Raw genomic sequence first — 23,053 nt, 5'->3', positions numbered from 1 at the left:
TATATTGATTAAAATGTAGCCCCGCTAGGTTAGAGCAACGCAGTTATAGGTCCTACAGGGGTAGGGCTCACCACAGAAGTTGAGTATTGAAAAATAAAAAAAATAAAATAAAGACTTATTAGTGCACAACAGCCAATTTTATTACAAGCACTAATGTGGTAAAAAAAAGATTTTTTAGTATTTAAGTATATGTGTAATATTACAGGGAAAGTGTAATAACAGACCATAAAAACGAACCAACTAACAAAATGACTGGTAGAGTTTTTATCATTGCTACATAATAGACTAGCGGCTACGCCCCTGGCTCTAGGGGCTCTGTATTCGAAAAGACAAAGACTTAAATCTGAAAATAGAATGGCCTAAAACTATCACAAGGGCTATGAAGAGCTCACCTAAAAAAACAGAACTCAAACTGTTATGTAGTTATTGAGATCTTAAGTTTAAGACAAAAAAACGACTCAATACCAGCTGAGTATTCACGTGGATTTTGGATTTTGTAACAAAGGTTTTTTGGATACTCAGCTGGTATTGAGTCAAAAAAAAACCACTATAATAGGATAATCACATAATAAAAATTACAATAACATACATAGAAAAAATGGAATGTTTTTTTGTGATCTTTACATAATTAAAAATAATTTGCAATGCAATTGTTTAAATAGAGAATGCCTTTTTAATTCAGGTTTTATTTATTAAAAAAAGTCAAGTTGTACTGCAGGGTTAAAGCTGCTAGAAGCTACAAACAAAAATTATAAACCTAAAGGGGTTAGCCTGCAGGGGTTGAGTGGTTCATAATTAAGGTCGGGGGGTTCAAATCTCATTTTTACAATTTTTTGGATAAAATATTTTTTTACGGTCCTAGGACAAACGCAGGAGTGGCAAACTTGGGAGCAAACAAACGTCGGAGTGGATACCTAACCTAACCTAACATATTTTAAACCATCTTTTAAGTCTTTTTAAATGTCTAACCGCTGCGGGGAGCTTATTTACAGATTCATATCTTAACCTAACCTATCCTTTATAGAAATAATTAATTAGACATTCCTGAGTTTGACAACTCCGACATTTGACACTCCTGTGTATGAACACTCTGACGTTTAACACTCCAGAATTTCACATGGAACCTGTTTTACTTGTACATATTGCATTTTTATTGATTCGTGGATTTTTTCAAATATCTCAGTTACATTTTCGTTGTTCTAAAAAAAAGAAAAGAAATATTAAAATAGACTTTTTTTGTGTTACAAATAGCTAAAAAGCTTGATAATTCAGGGATATGACAATGAATGATTAATTGATGTACACATCCGGCCCCAATGTTGATTAACAAAATTGTCTTTTCTATCTATAATACAAAGTAGAACGATGTCTGTGTGTCTGTCTGTTTGTCTGTTTGTTTGTTTGTAGCGAAGGATCTCGCTAACCGCTGAATCGATCTGGTTCTCCTTTACAGGGTAGCTTCTCATAGGTCCCGGGAAGGTTTTTAACTATTTTCTTGGAGCGTGGGACACCCCTCCCCCCAAAAAAAGATTTTTTTTCTTCTTCTTAAAACTAAAATTAAAATAGTGGGATCTCTCTTTTTCTTTTAAATCTAAAATACGAAAAATTGGTTTGATTAAACCTCTTGGGGCAAAGCCCCTAGAAGCTAGGGGCGAAGCCGCTAGTAGAATATAAATTAATATATATGCAAAGTTTGGGCACTGCTAGTTGGCCCTTTGGTCTATGTGGGCCAACAAAATGTAGAATTAATTTTCTAATTTTTCATTTTACTATCCGCGAAAAACTGTCTGTAAAACCAAGCAATAAATGACTATTAATGCTTGGGCTCATAAGGGATAAAACAATGAATGATAATGATAATAAACAAAACTACTCCTTCTGTAGATTTAAATTATTGGTTGAGAAGTTTGGACACTAAAATCTAATCAAAAATACCAAAGTTTTGAGTCAATGTGGTTATAAAACTTTGGGTACAAGATAAATACTTACTTTTGTTCACATTCTTGTCGTGTAACAATGTCGTCTTCGTCCCTGGGAATCTCCACAAGTCCCAGTACTTCCAGGAAGGGGAACATGCACCTCCCCTCAGCAGGTCGCGGTCCGGGGCTAAGATAGACAGATAGATAGTTAGAACCAGGGACAAGGGAATGATATTCTGACAAACAATTATAAAGGCAAATTTCCCCACAACCCCCTTTCCCCTTTTCCTCTCCTTCTTACCCACCCCTCTTCAGTTATATGAAAAAACAAGATATACCCCCCAGCTAACTTCCAAAGGTTTCGTGATTTTTTTTTGTAGAATTAATGAAAACTATTCTTGTTTTACTGAAATAATAAGGTTTTTGTCTTTTTAAGCATTAGAATTCACCATGATTCACTAAGTTTGAAATCCATAGGACAATTCTAACATGCCTAAATTAACGAAAAAAGCTAACCGTTCCAGACGTACAGACGGGCGTACAGACCCTAAATATAGAAAAGATTCGCTTTTGAAAATAAATGTGTTACCCTGGTTTGTAAGGATATAGTAGTGTGATTATCAAAGCTATTACTCCAAAACCTAATTTTATTTTTTGTCAAACATCTTACATTAAATATAACTTAAAGTATATTCCATCCAATTTAAAAAACTATTCTGCAAAAAACTCTTTGTCAAAACGTGGTCTGCGCTAATAATCGACTACTCGAAAAATTAGAGGATTTTCTGAAATGCTTTATTCTTTATGATATTTTATGTGTATACTGTCTAACCAATAATGTGTTTAGATTGTTCTTACAACGAGTTCCTATTGGTCTAATTATGGAATTTGGAATCTAGACGTTCTAAATCTATTATCATGTTTGACAGTTTTCCTGAGACAGCTAAGAAAACTCCAAGCCAACCATATTGAACCTGGATTGCCTAAAAAAACGATTTGGGTCATGTAAAGGAAACGAAGTTGCGGTTTTCACCGTATTTTCACAATAGCTTTTAAAAGATTAATTTAGGTTAAGTTAGGTAAATGTTAAGAGTTGGAAAATAGGCCCCTTAGGATTAGAGCCCCCCACAGGGGCTAGAAATAGGAGAAAAGCTACTGTGAATAAATGACGAAACCCGCAGCTTCGTTTCCTTTACATGATCTAAATATTTATTGGTTTCCCCTTATAAAACAAATACCCCCATCAAATTTTGAAAAACAAATGTTATCTTAGTCTAGATGAGGTTAGGTTATATCGGGCACAGTGTAAGACCGTTGGGTTAGATAGGGGTTTGTATAGTCAATGCAAGGTAGGGCTCCTGCATGCATGGGCATAAGGAAAAATTATCGCCCCGCCCCTATTTTCAATTTATTCATAAAAAAAGGGAAAGGGGTTTCTGTGATCGATAACCACTTTTAAGGGAAATTTTTGGAAGATATAAAACCTTATTTACATAAATCAAAAAAAAGTTGTAGCTGGATATGTAAATAATCAATCTATTATAGTAATATAAAGATATATAGATGATAATAATTGTAGATTCCATAAAAAAGATCAATAGATTGAAAGAAAGTCAGATAGACAAATAGATAGAAAGACAGACAGACAGACAAACACACAACCAGACAGACAGAAAGACAGAAATAAAAAAAAACCAAGGATGACAACATCCATAAAAGCAAAGCACTGAAACGGTAGGACAAACGGACATTAACACTTGTAAAGTGTCTGAACTGAATAATCAGAATATAAAAGTATCGGAAGAGTCGAAGCAAAATTGTAAGTTAATTTGTTGAAAAACTGCTTGATAGAGGATAATGTTTATGGACATACTTACATTTTTAGGACTTGATTATAGAGTTGCTTCGCTTCTACTATTGTTCTTTGTTGTCCCAGGAATTAATATACCAAAAATCAGATCAAACGGATAATTAGATCACAAAAAGATTTGTTGTTAAAAAAGTAGAAAAATCAACATGTTTAAAATGGACGTACGGACATTCTGGTAATGATTATAGCGTTGCTACGCTTTCTAAATCGTACCTAACAACTACAAAAATCATCATGCAAAGTTTGAAATCGATAGGACAATTCTAACATGCCTAAATTAACGAAAAAAAGCTATCTATCTCGCACGGACGTACGGACGGACGGACCGACCCTAATTATAGAAAAGCTTCGCTTTTAAAAACATAAAGATTGACTGAAAACAAGAGAGGCAGACAATCAAACACACAGATAGATAGATCGATAAATGAACAGATTGATAAAAATATAGAAATTGAGAAAGACAGGTAGATAAATAGATAAACAGGCAGCTAGACAGATAGACAGAAAGGTGGACAATAAGACAGGCAAAGATATATGTAGACAGATCGACAGACAGACAATTAGATAAATAGATCGATAATTAGATAGATAGATTATAAGATAGATTTAGATAGATCGATAGTTAGATAGATACCTTAGATAGTGTAGCAACCAAAAGATTATTGACAATATCTCTTGAGAACAAGAACGGATAAATAGATAGATAGAAAGTGATAAACATAGGTAGATAGATAGGTAGATAATTAGATAGATAGATAATAAGATAGATAGATAGATAAATAGATAATTAGATAAATACCTTAGAAAGTGTAGCAACCATAAGATTATTAACTATATCACTTGAGAACAAGAACGGATAAATAGATAGATAGAAAGTGAGATACATAGGTAGATAGATAGGTATATAATTAGTCAGATAGATAAATAGATAATTAGATAGATACCTTAGAAAGGGTAGCAACCATAAGATTATTGACAATATCTCTTGAGAACAAGAACGGATAAATAGATAGATAGAAAGTGAGATACATAGGTAGATAGATAGGTATATAATTAGTCAGATAGATAAATAGATAATTAGATAGATACCTTAGAAAGGGTAGCAACCATAAGATTATTAACTATATCACTTGAGAACAAGAAAGCATAAATAAATCCTCCATATTTGTGACCAAAAGTTTGTGTAGTAACGGCTGGCTGAAATATAAATTAGTTTAATGGTGATCCACAAAATCATACCTTCTATAAATAACAATTCGTGGTAAAAACGTTTGGACACTCAACTTAAAGAACCAATCAAAATTCAATAAAATTCCACACTGTTGTTAGGCCAACGAATAAGAAAATGTTATTATAAAACTTTGGGGACTAGTGTAATAAAAAGCCCAATGTCTCCTCCCTCCCTGCCTAAAATCTGCTTTTGTTTAAACATAAACACACAAAAATAATAAAATGGATAAGACAATCCATGATAATTGATATGCATACCCAATATCGAAAAAACTGTCTAAAATTATCGGTTGTTTAAAGTTTAAACACTGCTAGTATGAAACAAACCAATCAAAATTAATCAAAAGTTTTTAGCCAACGATTAGGATAATGCAGTCATAAAACTTTGGGTACCAGTGTAAAGTAAACATAAATATGGTCGTAACTCATGAATACATTATACACAGATATTACTTCCATACAAAGGTGATGCAATCAAAGGGCTGGTTGTCCACTGGGTGTTTTTTTACTCAGGTATTTAAAGGAATAAGACAATAACCGATAAATTTATTTACTCCTTAATGATGATACACAAAACTATCCTCTCTGCAGATTACTATTAGTGGTTGAAACGTTTTTACACCCAACTAAATCAACCAACCAATTAAAATTCGGTAGAAGTCCCCAAAATTGTTAACGAATAAGAAAACGTTATTATAAAACTTAGGGGACTAGTTTCAGCCTAATGTCCCCTCCCTCCCTGTGTTTTACCTGTGTTGAATAAGTGCCTGGGAAGGTAAAGAAGATGGCCCACACCCAAACAGCAAAAGCAATCTAAAACAAAAGACAGGGTTGTGAAAACTGTAAGAAAACTATTTTGCCTCTAACTTATAAACAAAAAAAAATGTTACATTACATTAGTTTAAACAAAATAATTTTAATCAAATTTCATTGTTGAGCCTACCCTCTTATTTTAAAAACAAATTATAATAAGAAGGAAGTCTTTTTTCTCTATTAATTTTTCTCCTACGGAGGAGCCTTATTTTCAATTGATTTAAAATTAGGGGGAGGGACGTCAGTGCTCAACAAGGTACTTTGAGTTTAAAAGTCATAATAGTTATTAATCGCATCGTATTATAAACAGCTTTTCGCGGACATAAAAATGTACAATTATAAGATTAAAACAGTTTTTTAGCCCCGAGATGCCAGTTCTAATCCACCGGATATTAAGCGGTTTCGAAGTCATACTGGAAAATTTCATAATTTAATTTTTTATCATACCTTTGTACTCCAAGAAGTAGCACAAGGATCTAAAATAAAATAAAAATATAAAAAAAATAATAAATGTCCTAATGTTTTGATGTATATTTTGTTAATTATATGATAAAACATAATATCCTCAAATAAAAAGTAACAAGACAGTTCATATTTGTCTGTCTGTCTATCTGTCTGTCAGTCAGTCTGTCTGTCTGTTTGTCTATCTGTCTTTCTGTATGTTTGTTTGTCTGTTTGTCTATATGTTTGTCTGTCTGTCTATCTGTCTGTCTTTCTGTCTATATGTTTGTCTGTCTGTCAGTCTGTCTGTCTGTTTGTCTATCTGTCTTTCTGTATGTTTGTTTGTCTGTCTGTCTGTCTGTCTTTCTGCCTGTCTGTTTGTCTATCTATAATACCTACAATAACCGAAGCATCAGATAGCAGAGTATAATTATTGCCAGCTATAGTAGTGTTGTCCACTAATTGAATCAGAGTATCGTCAAAGCATCGCGGATCAACTCCTATAAAAAAAAACAAGGATTACAATATTAATAAAAGCCAAATCAGAAAAAAACGAACATTAACAATGTATACAATGTATATTACAAAAAGGTAATAAAAAACTATCGAGGTACTTTATTTAGACTTGACTATAGAGATGCTTAATCTCCTTAATAAATTAATAATCTTCCTTCCCCAAATAAAGGTAAACTTGTTTAAAATGAACTGTTTCATGGTAGTTTTTTAACCACTGCGGTTGGCCCTATCGCTACGGAGCCTAAACTGACCTAAAGTAATATACAAACAAAATTTAATATTATTTTTTTTAAAAATAAGGGGGGGTGTTATCAGTTATTAAAGGATACTTTGTGTGATAGCGCCCTACAGTCTGTGAGTGTGAAAGATTTGAATGAATTACAGACAAACAGACCAACGCAGTAATAAGGTATAGACATCAAGCGAAATAAATCTAAAATAACATTTGGGGGGAAGATGAAAAGCTCAATAATTCTACTAAGTGTTGCCGCCAAACAACAGCTAAAAATCAAGGATAAGTTTCGTGAATTTTTTCGAATTTATTTCATTGTTGGCAAAAGCTGAGATCAACCTACCTATCATAGAAGTGAGATAGAATGTTGACATTAGTAGAACTAGGAGCGTAGCTTCTATACTCATGGCAACTTTGTAGGCTGTCCTGTCCATTATAAAGCCGTAAAACAATCTTCCTAAACAAATTAATAACAATTTAGCGAGGAAAAGATAGTTTGGTAAAAAGACTTTCCAGTATTACTTTGAAACTAAATGTGCTAATGGCTGCTGAGCCTTACATACATTGCATTGTAAGATTTAATTTTTACCTGTACAATTAAATATGGAAGTCACGGCTCCAACGATTGCCAGAAACTGGTCGTCCTAAAAACATTAATTTTCAAAATGTTAAATATTATTCATTTCCTAGTAGTAAGTTAATTTACATAAAATAAAATTCTTGATAATAATCATATTTAATTAATACAAAATACAAGGAAAATAAGTTTGTCTTTTTCAAAAATATATTTTTGAAAACCATGATAGAGATAATGATATTTTTTTAAGGATTTTTAATTTAATGCTGGAAGATTTTTTACAAAAATAACTTTTAAAAAATACATCTAATTTCATTTATTATTTCTTTACTGTAAAATAGTATACTGAAATTTTTTAAGTAAGTAATATAATTATGAAAGAATATATATCTTAAACAATCAAAACACAAAACTGAAAGAGTAGATTTTCTTAGTGAGTAAAGAACTTGAAAAACTAGGAATCGATCTAGCACCCCAATCAATATACAAATCTTAATGAAATATGTAGGATCCAAATTTAATTAATCCCTGAAAATTTCAGTTGTCTGTCTTGAAAAGGAGTCGAGAAAATTATAAAAACAAAAAAAATCTAGGAATCGATCTAGCACCCCAATTAATATACAGATGGACAAAACAATGTATAGATTAGATGCGCATGTGTCATGGGAATCTTCACTAAAAATTTCAGCTGTCTATCTTTAATAGCAGCCGAGAAAATCACGTTTCCCCCACTTTGTCTAGGACAGACGGACGGACATTTCGAATTATAGAGTAGCTTCGCTACTAAAAAATGGGGTTGGGGGGAGTGGGTCGAAAGTTTTAGAAGAAAGTTTTCTTATTCGTTGCCTAACCAACTTTTGGTACTTTAATGAATTTTGATTGATTGGTTCAATAAGCTCAAAGTGTTCAAACGTTTCAACCACTATTTTTACGCTATAGGGGATGTACATAGATTTTTCGGCCATTATCTTATCCCTTTAGATCCCTTCAATTATAGTAATAGGTATAAATTTAGTATTAATTAACAAAAAAAACTTATGAATATTTTTTTTGAGTTTAAATTCTAGCGTATGTCGCTTCTAGTGTTTGTCGTACTTTAAAAATTCTACTGTTTGTCGCGAATTTGAAAATTCTACTGTTTGTCGTAGTCTAGTGTTTGACGCATCTATTGTTTGTCTGTCTAGCGTTTGACGTATCTACTGTTTGTCTGTCTAGCGTTTGTCGCATCTACTGTTTGACGTATCTAGTGTTTAACGTAGTACCGATTAGACAATGGCTGATAAATTGATGTATGTCCGTACATCCCGATAATAATACACAAAATTACCCCTTCTGAAGATTAAAATTTGTGGGTGAAACATATGAAAACTCCACTTAATGAATGAATCCATCAAAATTCACAAGATTCCCAAAGTTGTTAAGCCAACGAATAAGTTTGGGGACTAGTGTAACAAACAGCCCATTGTCCCCTCTCTCTCTCTGATATTTTCTACAAAAGATGTATGTATGTATATGTATATGTACCTTGATAAAAGTTTGTCCAAATGTTTTGTAGTAGGCAGCGATAACTTGGGTTATCAGAACAACTAAGCATTCAAATATAATTTTTAACAAGGATGACAACATCAATAATAAGAAAACTTGGCTTAACAAAAGTGATTTATTAAGTAAATATTCTGTTGTCTTAGGGAAAAAAAGAGAGATACAACGAAAGTCACAAAAACTTCACATATAAATGTATGCTTTTGCCTTTTGTAGTATTACTGACTTACGGACGGACCAAGTAAATTAAATACTAACTGCTCATTGGTATGGATAATCTTTTTAAAAAATTGCTGTCTCTATATTGAATGGGAGCCGAGAAAATCATGTTTCACTCTCAATATTTTATTCAGACTTACATTTACTCCCTAAAAAGCATTGTCATATTCATCGGTCAAGATAAAATATATTTAGGAATTTATAAAAAAAATCACGTAATTTTTAAAGATTAGTTATTTATCGCATCGTATTATAGACAACTATCCTCCGATATTAAAATGAAAGATTTTATGATTGAAACCAGTTTTGTTACCCCCGAGAACACGAAGACCCGTTCTAACAAAACTGGTATAAATTTAATTTTTAATATTTGTGGAAAATTGTCTGCTATATTGATTTTTAGTATAACTGAAAACCTGTTCTAATCCAGCGAATAAAAATAGGTTTCAAAGCCACAATGGAAAAGCATGGATAATATTTTTTAAGATTATATTTTCCTGAAAGTCTTGTCAGCCAAAGAAGATAAAATTCTTTTCTCCTGAAAATTTAAAAAAAAATATTGTTAAATAAATTTTCATAAAATTAATCACTGGCGTGCGTAGGATTTTTAACCCCCCCCCCTTTTTGCACGCTGACGAATTTTAAAAAAACTTAATCTTCCTTCGAACCACCTTTAGCGACAACTAGCGAGATATTTTTCAGATTATAGAGTTGCTACGCTTGCTAAATAGTATGTAACTGATACAGGAATCGTCATGATAACAATTTTAAATTGGACGTACGGACATTCTAGTATCAGTTATAGAGTTGCTTTCTAAATGGTACCTCACTACTACTGGAATCATTATGCCAATTTTTAAATCGATAGAACAATTGTAAAGTGTCTAAATTACAAACGTTGGACCGACAATAATTATAGAAAAGCTTCGCTTTTTAAAACTGAACTAACATTAAAGCTTCACAAGGGGTAACATAGTCGTTGACACTGGTAACTGGTTGGGCCTCTTCTTTCTTCTCTCTAACTACCTCCCCTTCCTTCTCTTCGTTCTTTTTCTGTGCAGCACTAGATAGGAAACATTACAAGGTACATGTCTATTTTCTAGATACTTATTCTTTGCCTGCCCTTTTCTTAGTTACTGCCTCTCCAACCTTCTATGTTCCACTAATCATAAAATATTTAGAAGTACCTATGTTTTAATATACTTATTTTTTCGTCTTCTAATTTTTAAAACCTATTTTCTTTGCAACTTTTCAGCTAAATATGAAAACTATCTATTTTTCTACATATTTATTCCCTTTAAGGATTTTTTTTCTTCTGAATTTATATTTCCAGCAACTTTCAACTTTCAAGATACGCTAAACTGGTAACGTAGCCCATCTTTCTACTAGGGTTGGGCCGGATACTTTTTTGGCCGGATACCGGATACCGGATATCCGGCTGATTTCAAACGCCGGATAACCGGCCAAATTACCAGATATTAAAGTAGTAAGAAAAAAATTTCTTCAGAAATCTTATATAAATTTACATAAAGTTAAACTTATTCAGAAAAAATGTTCTTCTAGCTTCAATAATAAGAAAATTATATAGCCATTTAAGATTTTAAAAAGCAGAGATTTTTGGTGTAAAGTATCAAAAATTATAGAGCCAGATATCCGGCCGGATAGTTTCAATATCTGGTATCCGGCCGGATATTGAAAATGGCCGGATATCCGGCCACACCGGATATCCGGCCCAACCCTACTTTCTACTAATATAAAATGGCTGGTAAACTAACTTATTATCAAATGGCCTTGTTGGCAATCAACCATTTTTGTCTATTTATCTTCCAAACTGTTTACCTGGCTAGCCATCCTTCAGGGGGCTGTGTAATCAGCAGACAAGCAGTCATACCTTGAGCAAACAAGATTACTGTTCATTAAAACTTTGTCATTTTCAAAAGAAAAATAGATTAGCTTCCAGACTTTTGCGTTGCCATAGAATAGTTATTTATCTCATCGTATATATTATAAACAGCTTTCCGCGGATATAAAAATATACAATTATAAGATTAAAACCAGTTTTTTGGCCCCGAGATGCCGAAGGCATGGGCTTAAAAATTAAAAATAGTTATTTATTGCATCGTATTATTGACAGCTTTCCGCAGATATTCAAATGAAAAATTATAAAAATAAAACTGGTAATAATTTTATGATTTTTATTTTAATTTTCGTGAAAAATTGTCTGTAATGTGATGCTATGCATAATTTTTCAGTATGGCTCAGAACCGATTCTAATCTTGTGGATATTAATCGGTTTCGAAGCCATACTGGAAAATAAATTTATACCTAGAGCAAAATAGATAGCCGCAAGTTTAAGAAGTAAATCAGGAACTCTTTCTAACAACTCGGGATCTGTAAAAAACCTGTAGGAAAAAAAAAACAAAAAAATATAATATGCAATGAAAAAAAAAATAAGAAAGTTAAAAAATGAAAAATTTACAAATTTTAATGAAATTGAAGTTTGAATTTGGAATCTTAAGGGATAAGACAAAGGATGGTAAATTGAGGTCAGTTGAATTTGTGAGTTGCCGATTGTGTACACGGTTTCCTCATCCTATCTCAATATTTACTACTAGCTAAAAAAAGCTTCAAACTTGAAAAATTTAAATCTTCAATGTATAATGTATAAATCTTTTATACATTTAAATTTTGATTGTTAATTGTTGGAAGTTTGAAGTTTATTAGCTAGTAGTAAATATTGAGATAGGATATATGAGGAAACACCGAGGAAACTGTGCACACAATTGGCAACTCAAATTCAACTGACCTAAATTGATATATTTCACCATGATGAATAACAAAATTACTCCTGTTTAAATTAAAATCATTGATTGAAAAGTTTTGACTAGTCTGACTCCAATCAATCAAAATTCAAGTAAATTACCCAAAGTTTTTTTGGGGCCAAAAATAAGACAATGTAGTTTTAAAACTTTTGGTGACAGTATAATTTTCAGTCCAATGTTCCCTTCCTCCCTGTAATCTAGGTCAAGTAAGTAACTTACCCAGGAAGGGAGGGGACCTTGGACTGTAAATTACACCGGTAACCAATCTTATTCATTAGCTAATATCTTTGGTTACTTGAATTTTGATTAGTTGTGATGAGACTTGTCAACCAATCTACAGAAGGGGTGATTTTGTTTATTATCATTAGGTATGCATATCAATTTATCGTCCATAGTCTTATCCTTTAAGATCTCTGAACTTACCCTTTATCCTCCCCTTCTCTTGAAACATCTATATTATTCGGATTCAGAATTTGTGTCTGAAATAAAATGAGACTTTAACTTTTTTGTTAGTTTGTCTGAATATATGCAGAATTACTTAGATTTTTGCCTACTCTAATAAAATAATACTTCCAGCGGGCTAATATAACGATAACCCCATCCCCCTCCACTGTCTTTTTTTCTCTCTGTATATCTAATGAACTGTCTAATCTTACATATAATTGCCATATTGCATCGGAATTTCATTTCAATTTGACTAAAAGCATTATAAAATTATTCCGTTGTTTTATTTTTCTTTGTATTTTATTGTATACCTAATTATCTAGACATCCCTACATCTCTGCTTAGTACCTGAATTTGATTGAACACAAAAGCTCCACCACCGAAACCGCCCACGACAAAACCCATGACTGTGCCCTTGCTGTTGGGGAACCACTTCATGCCTAAATATTAAGAAATATAGTTAGTAAGTTACCCCCAGGGAGGGAAGGGACATTGGGCTGATTATTGCACTAGTCCCCAAAGTTTTTTTTAACAATGTGTTTAAGTAATTTACTTAACAACTTTTGGGACTTTGATTGGTTGATTCATTAGGTTGAGTGTTCAAACATTTAACAACTAATTGTAATTTACAAAAAGGGATAGTTTTGTGTATCATCATTGGGGACATAAATTAATCTGCCATTGTCTTATCCCTTTAGATTTCTGATTTGCTCCGCTAATACCAATTTTGTCAGTAAGTCTACAACGTTTTTCGGGGGATTTTCTGTGCTCCTATTTAAGATGGACAGCTGAAATTTCTTGACAACATTTCCATCATTATATAGCATATTTAGGCATTTAACATCAATGGAGATAAGAGTGCTTCGAAGCAGCTTTTTAGTACTTTTGGTTGGCGTAGGGCAATATTTTGGGTACCTGTTGTTAGTGTAGGAATTAGAGCAATATTTTGGGTACCTGTTGTTAGTGTAGAAATTAGGGCAATATTTTGGGTACCTGTTGTTAGTGTAGGAATTAGAGCAATATTTTGGGTACCTGTTGTTAGTGTAGGAATTAGGGCAATATTTTGGGTACCTGTTGTTAGTGTAGGAATTAGAGCAATATTTTGGGTACCTGTTGTTAGTGTAGTAATTAGAGCAATATTTTGAGTACCTGTTGTTAGTGTAGGAATTATAGTAATATTTTGGGTACCTGTTGTTAGTGTAGTAATTAGAGCAATATTTTGAGTACCTGTTGTTAATGTAGGAATTATAGTAATATTTTGGGTACCTGTTGTTAGTGTAGGAATTAGAGCAATATTTTAGGTACCTGTTGTTAGTGTAGGAATTAGAGCAATATTTTAGGTACCTGTTGTTAGTGTAGGAATTAGAGCAATATTTTGGGTACCTGTTGTTAGTGTAGGAATTAGAGCAATATATTTTTGTACCTTTTGTTAGTGTAGGAATTAGAGCAATATTTTAGGTACCTGTTGTTAGTGTAGGAATTAGAGCAATATTTTAGGTACCTGTTGTTAGTGTAGGAATTAGAGCAATATTTTAGGTACCTGTTGTTAGTGTAGGAATTAGAGCAATATTTTGGGTACCTGTTGTTAGTGTAGTAATTATAGTAATATTTTGGTTACCTGTTGTTAGTGTAGGAATTAGAGCAATATTTTAGGTACCTGTTGTTAGTGTAGGAATTAGAGCAATATTTTAGGTACCTGTTGTTAGTGTAGGAATTAGAGCAATATTTTAGGTACCTGTTGTTAGTGTAGGAATTAGAGCAATACTTTGGGTACCTGTTGTTAGTGTAGGAATTAGAGCAATATTTTGAGTACCTGTTGTTAGTGTAGGAATTAGAGCAATATTTTGAGTACCTGTTGTTAGTGTAGGAATTAGAGCAATATTTTGGGTACCTGTTGTTAGTGTAGGAATTAGAGCAATATTTTGAGTACCTGTTGTTAGTGTAGGAATTAGAGCAATATTTTGGGTCCCTGTTGTTAGTGTAGGAATTAGAGCAATATTTTGAGTACCTGTTGTTAGTGTAGGAATTAGAGCAATATTTTGGGTACCTGTTGTTAGTGTAGGAATTAGAGCAATATTTTGGCCAAATGCTGATACAAAACCATAAGTAGCTGCCACCATCCAAAGTTCCTTTAAAATTTTCAGACAAGTTTATTATTTGTATCATCAGAATGTCTCTGTGTGTCTGTCTGTTGTTTAAGATCTAGCTTTCGCTGGACCGTTATGATCCTCTTTAACATTAAATTATTGTTTTTTTAGGGTGGTGGGTGTCCTACCCCCCAAGAAAATAGCTTAAAACCACCACAGGACCAGTAGATATATTTCCTAAAGTGTAGAATCTAATCGGTTCCGTGGTTACCGAGGAACAGACAGACGGACGGACAGACAGAAATCAAGCTACTTTGTATTATAGATTGTTGATAACTGTCATATCAAGTAAGAAATACCTAATTATTAAAAACAGAAGTGTTAAAAACTAGTACTAAAGGGCAGACAATAATTAAACATTTTAAGCAAAGCTCTGAAATGGTAGGATAAACGAACATTAACACTTGTAGAGTGTCAGAACTGAATAGTCAGAATATGAATGTATAACAGTCTTAACAAAATTGTAAGCAAATTTGTTGAAAAAATACTTATGTACAGGATATTGTTTCAGGACATACTTACATTTCTAGGACATGATTAACATGACGTAGGATATTCTAGTAACGATTATAGAGATGCTACACTTTCTAAATCGTACCTAACTACTACAGGAATCACCATGTAAAGTTGAAACTCCATTGGTCAATTCTAACATGCCTAAATTAACAAAAAAAGCCATTCGTTCCGGACTGACGGACCTACCCTAATAATAGAAAAGCTTTGCTTTTAAAAACTGACCTTGTTGATGGTAAAATATGTTAGAGCACAACCAGAACTAAATATTATAGAGCCCAACACCATACTACGCTGAAACAAAAATATGTTAGGGCACAACTAGAACTAAATATTATGGAGCCCAGCACCATACTTCGCTGAAACAAAAATACGTTGGGGCACAACCAGAACTAAATATTTTAGATCCCAACACCATACTTCGCTGAAACAAAAATATGTTAGGGCACAACCAGAACTAAATATTATAGAGCCCAACACCATCCTACGCTGAAACAAACATATATGAATATAGATGTATAACCAGACAACTACCTGGATCCCTCTATTAAAGACCTTTTCCGTCTGCTAGCAAACTGCTTCCTGCCCTTTTGTAGCAACTTGGCTATGTTAATAATGCCGACGGTATTGGTCGATTTTCAAAGACCCAATTGAAAGTCGGCACATGGTCCTCGGGGAGGGGACATACAGCTATCTAACCCCTTCCCTAATGGGGAATTAATTTTTTAGCCCGCTGCGTATTTCACCTCATTAGAAAACATAAAATTCTGGTGTAAGATCCAGGTAATGATATATCCATTGTATGAAAGCTCCACTTACCTTTTCTCCAATAGCATTAATAAGAAATCCAGAGAGGGGCATAACCACCCCCTGGGTCATACCCCATGCACTTTGGACAACAACAAAATCTAAACAAACAAGGATGACAACATCCATAAAAGCGATGCACTGAAACGGTAGGACAAACGAACATTAACACTTGTATAGTGTCAGAACTGAATTATCAGAATATAAATTATAAATATTTAAGGGTGGAAGCAAAATTGTAAGTAAAGTTGTGAAAAACTGCTTGATACAGGATAATGTTTATGGACATACTTACATTTTTAGGAATTGATTATAGAGTTGCTTCGCTTATAATATTGATATTTGTTGTCCCAAGAATCAATATACCAAAAATCAAATCAATTAGATAATTAGATCACATAAAAATTTGTTATTAAAAAAATGGAAAAATCAACATGTTAAAAATGGACGTACGGACATTCTGGTAATGCTGATAGAGTTGATACACTTTCTAAATCTTACCTAACTACAACAGGAATCACCATGCAAAGTTTAAAATCGATAGGACAATTGTAACATACCTAAATTAACGAAAAAAGCTATCCGTCTCAGACGTACGGACGGACGGACGGGCCGACCCTAATTATAAAAAAAGCTTCGCTTTTAAAAATTGATTTATTAGCACTTGGATATTGCACTAGATTAGCATGAACTCTAAAAAAGAAAAACTCGTAGTTGGATAAAATATTGACCCATCCCCCAATCACCATCTAAACTCCATTCCCCCTACTTCTACTAAATGAACGAACTGACCAATAAGTGATGTTCATTTTAGCAACCTAAATTTACGACAATTTACTCCCCTATCATAATATTCTATATCCATTAAACAAAAATAAGCTAAGCTTTCATGAAAAATTATGTCTTTTTAAAATAAAATAAAAATTTCTTCTCTGTTTTTTTAACAGATAAGATTTTCGTTTTGTAAAAAGCATATTTTCAAAAGATAATCACGAAACCTATTGAATATTTAAAGGCAATCACGCAACCCTGTAACACAATACTTTTTGAAGACCACCGTTTAAGAGTTTCTTGGGATGATATCAATAATACAAAGTAGAACGATGTCTGTTTGTTTGTCTGTCTGTTTGTAGCGAAGGATCTCGCTAGCCGCTGAACCGATCGGGTTTTCCTTTACAGGGTAGCTTCTCATAGGTCACGGGAAGGTTTAAAACCATTTTCTTAGGGGGTTGGATAATTTTTTTTATTTTTCTTTTAAATCTAAAATACGAAAAATTGGTTTGATTAAACCTCTTGGGGCAAAGCTTCTAGATGCTAGGGGCGAAGCCGCTAGTAAATGTCGAGAAAGCATTAAAAAATTGCGGTTTTGTTCAAATGATATTAGCAAATTTTCTGAACGTGTCTTTTATGAACATTTTAGGTTTGAAAGGGGTTTCCAAAAGGCAGTAGCTATTGTTTTTGCTGTTTTTTTTGAGAAAATCGGCGAGACTTTTCTTCTTCTTTGCATTATGATGTAAAATATCAAAACAGATCTAAAAGATTTGTTTAAAAATCTATTTTTTAAAAACATTTCTCCTCTCCTATCGAAAAAAACTGTATAGGAGCTGAAAAAACATTACCCCCAAAACGTTTCAACCGGACAGACGGGCATTTCGAATTATAGAGTAGCTTCACTATTAAAAATTCCAAACTTGACCAAACAACTTTTTCATTTTATTGGTATTTTACCAAAATTTTTAAGCATAATCAATTTAAAAACTAGTTTTATTTTATGTTTTTCTAGCAGCTTCGCCCATAGCCTCTAGGGGCTTTGCCCCAAGAGGTATAATTACATCATCTATTATCTACCCAGCGGAAAAAATGCGAATTAATCGCAAATCTTCGCGAAAAAGAATATAATTCGTAAATTTTTTTTAAAAATATTTGCGGGTGTCCCACCACCCAAGAAAAAAGCCTAAAAACTGAAGAGTAGAATCCAATCGGTTGAGTGGTTACCGAGATCTTTAGGACGGACGGACAGACGGACAGACATCAAGCTAGTTTGTATTAAAGATTGAAGACAGTTACTATGCATTTTTATAGGTGCAAACCTACTCTATAATACACTTTGTCTGTCTGCCCGTCCGTTCAGAAAGCTATGGAAAAATGTGATTTTCTTGGCTGCCATTTGATAAAGATATAATCTTCACATTTTTACCTACTTCGTCAGTCTGTCGGTCCTGCTTCAAAAGAAATACAAACTTTTTTGCTCTGAGGTTTCGTGATAATATGTATAATCATATATTTTTTCTCTTTCTATTTATTTTTTATGACCATTAAACATCTGTTCTATAACTCAATTTGTCTGCTTTTCTATTCATTATTGTTATTTGGCCTCGGTACGTATGGATCTTGTCATCCTTGTTTAAAAAGAAAAATCGGACAATTGAAAGAAAACGAAATAGCGGGTTTCGTCGTCACAGTAGCTTTTCTCCCATTTCTAGCCCCTGCGGGTCAATCATTAACATTTACCTAACCTAACCTAAAATAACCTATCAATCAAAATCTACTGTTAAAATACGACGACACATGCTACCTCGTTTTCTTTCCATGATCCAAAAAATCTAAAATATATTGAACAATGATGGCAACATCCATGTATCGGAGCACAAAAAAAATAGTAGTTACAAGCAGATGTTCAGTTGGTAAAAAAAAGAAAAAGAGACAATACGTGTTATTTCATTACGAAACCCTTATAAAAAAATAAATATACAATGTATGACAAGTATGACCGACTAGTTATATCATACACTGGATGCTCATTGACATAGGGAAGCCAAGAATTATGCTGTCTATCTAAAATAGCAGCTGAGTAAATCATAATCACTTACTCATACCTTTATGGATGGATAGACAAAGTGAATTATAGAATAGAAACTAACAAAGATAACATCATCCATGTATAGCGAAGCAAGTGACAGTTCAATCCATCATGTAACATTATCATTTAGCGACGTTTGGACCTACCCTATTTGCGAAGTAGCTTCGCTACTAAAAGCTGACCCACCCAGGGGTGTAAAGGGATAAGACAGTAGCCAATAATTAGATGTACATCCTTAATTATGATACACAAAATACGCCTTCTGTAGATTACAATTAACCACCTAAATAAACCAACTAATCATAATTCAGTAGAAGTCCCCAAAGTTGTTAAGCCAACGAATAAGAAAATTTTTTTTAAAAACTTTGGGGATTAGTGTAATAAACAACCCATTGTCCCCTATATATATGGACGTTTGGACCTATCCTCTTTATGGAGTAGCTTTGCTACTGCAAGCTGACCCACCTGTACTGGTGATATTTCTTGAGCTCGGAGAGTATTGCCTCATGTATGACGTCATATAGGGCGCCATGTTGCCAAAGGAGTAGAATGCGCCCATGGTGAACTGTAGGAAAGAAAAGTTGATAGGGTACCAAGTAATGCCACGTCTCTAGGTCGTAGCGGTCATGCGTCATATTGGAAGGGCGACGCAAATTTCAGATCTCAGTTTTCGCTATTTGAATTACTATTTTTCTCTTTAAGATAAAAGCGATGCTTGCAAGATGATCTAATTCGTTATAATATTAAGATTTCAAATCGCGAAATCTGGGATCTGAAATTTGCGTCACCCTTCCAACCTGACGCATGACGGCGTATTACCGGGAGATATAGCATTTTTTTGTTCGCTATCAGAAAGATTAGAGAGTCGGTCAGTGAGGGCAATTTTAGAGATAAAATGATGCTTTCACCCTAAGTGCCTGTTGAGGACTGATTACCCCCCTTATTATTTTAAAATCAATTGAAAATAGGGAAGGGTCCAACCACCGGGGGTAGCCAGTAATATAACCTTAATCATAATCTTATCTAAAGCACTAAACAATCAAACGAAAACCTTTTTCAATTTATTTCAAAAAGTCTAAGTAACCATCCAACTTAAATTTTAATATTAAAAAGAAAAATATAATTGAAATAAATTTTTTATTAGGGGGGGGGGGGTATTTTTCTTAGAATGGTGGAATTATGAGGAGCTTCATTGTAAAGGAGAACCATATTGGTCCAATGGTTGGTGAGACCGACAAACAGACTAATATCCTGGTACTTTTATGTAAGGATAGGGTTTAATTGGTCACTGAAAGATAGAAAGATAGATTGGTGGTAAAACTGCTTACCTGTAGTAAAAATCCTCCAAAAACGGCAGCGATACTTCGAAATCTGAGGGCTAAAAAGTAAAAAATTATCAGGCAAAGTATCAAAGTAAGTTAGTTAGTAATAATTATTAATAAGTAACAATTTCCTATACGGGGTGAGAAATTATATTTCCCCCCCGTATTACCCCCAAAGTTCTATAATAACGTTTCATTAATCGTTGGCTTAACAACTTTGGGGACTTTTGATTGGTTGGTTGATTAAGTTCAGTGTTTAAACGTTTCAAACACTAATTTTAATCTACAGCAGAAATATTTTTGTGTATCATCAATAGGGATGTATAATGTATATTGTACATCAACATATCGGCCATTCTCTCATCCCTTTAGATCCCTGAGGATAGGGGACAACCATGTGTATATCAGGTAGTGTAGTACAGGAGATTTCAACTATAAACCCTTAAATATTAATCTAATGACTCCCAGAGCATTACACACATACTGACGAAAAAAACAATATATTTTCTGGATGAGCATTTGTAAGAATCTTCACTAAAATTTTCAAATTTATCCTGATTAGAAACCAACAAAAATCCCGGATTATGGAAAGAAAACAAAGTAGCGGGGTTCGTCGTATTTTCACAGTATCTTTTGATTGGTTATTTTAGGTAAAGTTAGGTTAGGTAAATGTTAATGATTGCCCCAAAGGATTAGGAAATTTTTCCCACAGGGTTAGAGACCCTACCAGAGGCTAGAAATAGGAGAAAAGTTACTGAGGAAATGCGACGCAACCCACTACTTCGTTTTCTTTCCATGATCTAAGTTAGATATAGAAAGGCTTCGCTACTAAAAACACAACAATGAAACAAGGACAACCTTGGAAAAAGTAGGCATAAAAAGAAAATTTTAAACTTACCATTTTTGCCCTCACAATCCATAAAAGTAAATTTCATTTTGATATTCTTTTCATTTATATTTTCTGAAATGATATGTATTCTTTTAATATTTTAATATCCAGTATGGCTTCAAAACCGATTAATATTCGGTGGATTAGAACCGGTTCTCAGACATACTTAAAAATTATGTATAGCTTCGTATTTCATCCAGTTTTCTACGAATATGAAAATTTACATTCATAAGATTAACACTAGTTAAAATGGAAGGGGAGGGTAGACCCCCCGCCCTAACTCCTTCCCTCTAGCGCCTCTGACGGCATCTAGGGGCGTAGCCGCTAGAATTATATAACTGAATAATATTTTTAAAAATGAACGAAATAATAAATAAGTATAATATTTCCATAAATTAATAACAATATGTAGTTTACATTAAACTGAAGAAATTAAGAATTAATCAAATATCTTTTAAGTTTAGAAGGCAAGAAATATTTTATGCTATAGTAGCGAAGCTGCTTACATTTTGTTTAAGCCTAAAGCTAAATACATCAACAAGAGTTATTAAAAGCGATGCTTTTCTATCATTAAGTTTGATCGTCCGTCCGTCAGTAACAGTAAGCCCTTTTGTAATTCAAACAGGTTAGAATTGTTCTATCTATTTCAAACCTTGCATGTTGATTCCTATAACATTTAGGTACGACTTAAAAAGCGCAGCAACTTTTTTCTGTTTTGTAAGAATTGTCCGATTTTTAGAATATTGATTCCTATTACAATAAGGTACAATGTTATAAGCGAAGCATCTCTAAAATCAAGTCCTAAAAATGTAAATATGTTCTTAAACAGTATTGTGTATTTAAGAAATTTTGCAACAAATTTACTTACAATTTTGTTTAGACTTATGCATTAATATTCTGCTTATTCAGTTAAGGATAAGTTATAGAGCAGCTTCATTCAAATTTAATAATTCTACACAACAAAAAATTACATTGTGCTATTTAACAATAAAAAAATTGAGGATGGGACAATGTTGATTTAATGAATTTAGCCTCCCCCATCCCCATTAAAAAAACTCACAAGAATTTGGAAGTTTTTTTTTTCTTGCTGTACTCTAACCCTTTCATCTTAAAAATACTTCTTATTAAGTATGATTGTGTTTTTGTTAAAACTAACTTTTTTTGCAGATTTTTCTTTAAAAATATGATGGCTTCTTTGTTTTAACTGCTTTAATTATAGCTACATTCAGCCAACAATAGAGAAGCAACTCTAAATTGAAAATGATTTAGAAAACAATTTAATAAAAAATTTCCTTTAAAAAAATATTGTATGCTATTCTACGTTTTAATTTTCAAGATCTTGCTGTAACTATTAATAGAAATAAATAATATCAAAATGGAATATAACCTTAGAGAGATATTCCCCAACGTTTTCTTATTCGTTGGCTCAACAACTTTGGGGACTTTTATTGATTTTAATTGGTTGGATTATTATGTTGAGTGTACATACGGTTCAATCACTAATTCTAATCTACAGAAGTGGTAATTTGGTGTATAAATATTTGGGATGTGCATCCCTTTAGATCCTTGCTATAAGTTGCTTCGCTACTCGTGAAAATAACAATCCTCGGTTTTAAGAAAAATTTACAGTTCTTTCTAATTTTAATGTTTATGTGAAAATTGCATAAATACACAAAATACAAAGTAATTGTAAAACAAGGATGGTAACATCAATATGTAGCGAAGCACAGTATATAAAAAACCATTAAGCAAAAATCAATACAAAACATACATTCAGCCAGACTAAGTGTGTTATAGTTAAATGCAAATTAATCAAAGTAATTAATCAAAGGCCTGACGGACGGACAGACTCTATGTGTTGTATGTAGAAAATCAATGCAAATGTTTTTG

At 32.9% G+C, this 23,053-nt stretch overlaps 1 protein-coding gene across 1 annotated transcript; it reads right to left on the bottom strand.

Moving 5' to 3' along the window:
- Positions 1–431: 431 nt before the first annotated feature.
- Positions 432–21,235, bottom strand: LOC145335107 (apicoplast pyruvate carrier 1-like). Its single transcript, XM_080180826.1, has 23 exons — positions 21,173–21,235; positions 20,281–20,330; positions 19,418–19,517; positions 16,105–16,193; positions 15,511–15,579; positions 14,673–14,754; positions 12,974–13,065; positions 12,605–12,660; positions 11,685–11,761; positions 11,199–11,250; positions 10,309–10,422; positions 9,859–9,897; positions 9,123–9,186; positions 7,611–7,665; positions 7,365–7,478; positions 6,669–6,773; positions 6,280–6,308; positions 5,770–5,832; positions 4,879–4,986; positions 2,856–2,902; positions 2,509–2,562; positions 1,990–2,106; positions 432–1,199 (listed from the first exon to the last, which is right to left on the bottom strand). Exons 1-23 carry the CDS (start codon positions 21,207–21,209, stop codon positions 1,184–1,186), a joined length of 1,629 nt encoding a protein of 542 aa, XP_080036952.1. The 5' UTR covers positions 21,210–21,235; the 3' UTR covers positions 432–1,183.
- Between the last annotated feature and the right edge of the window lie 1,818 nt (positions 21,236–23,053).

Source organism: Acartia tonsa, chromosome 13 (genome assembly GCF_053477335.1).
Source record: "Acartia tonsa isolate MP-2025a chromosome 13, ASM5347733v1, whole genome shotgun sequence".
Taxonomy (NCBI): domain Eukaryota; kingdom Metazoa; phylum Arthropoda; class Copepoda; order Calanoida; family Acartiidae; genus Acartia; species Acartia tonsa.
This window is presented reverse-complemented; position numbering and strand designations above follow the sequence as displayed.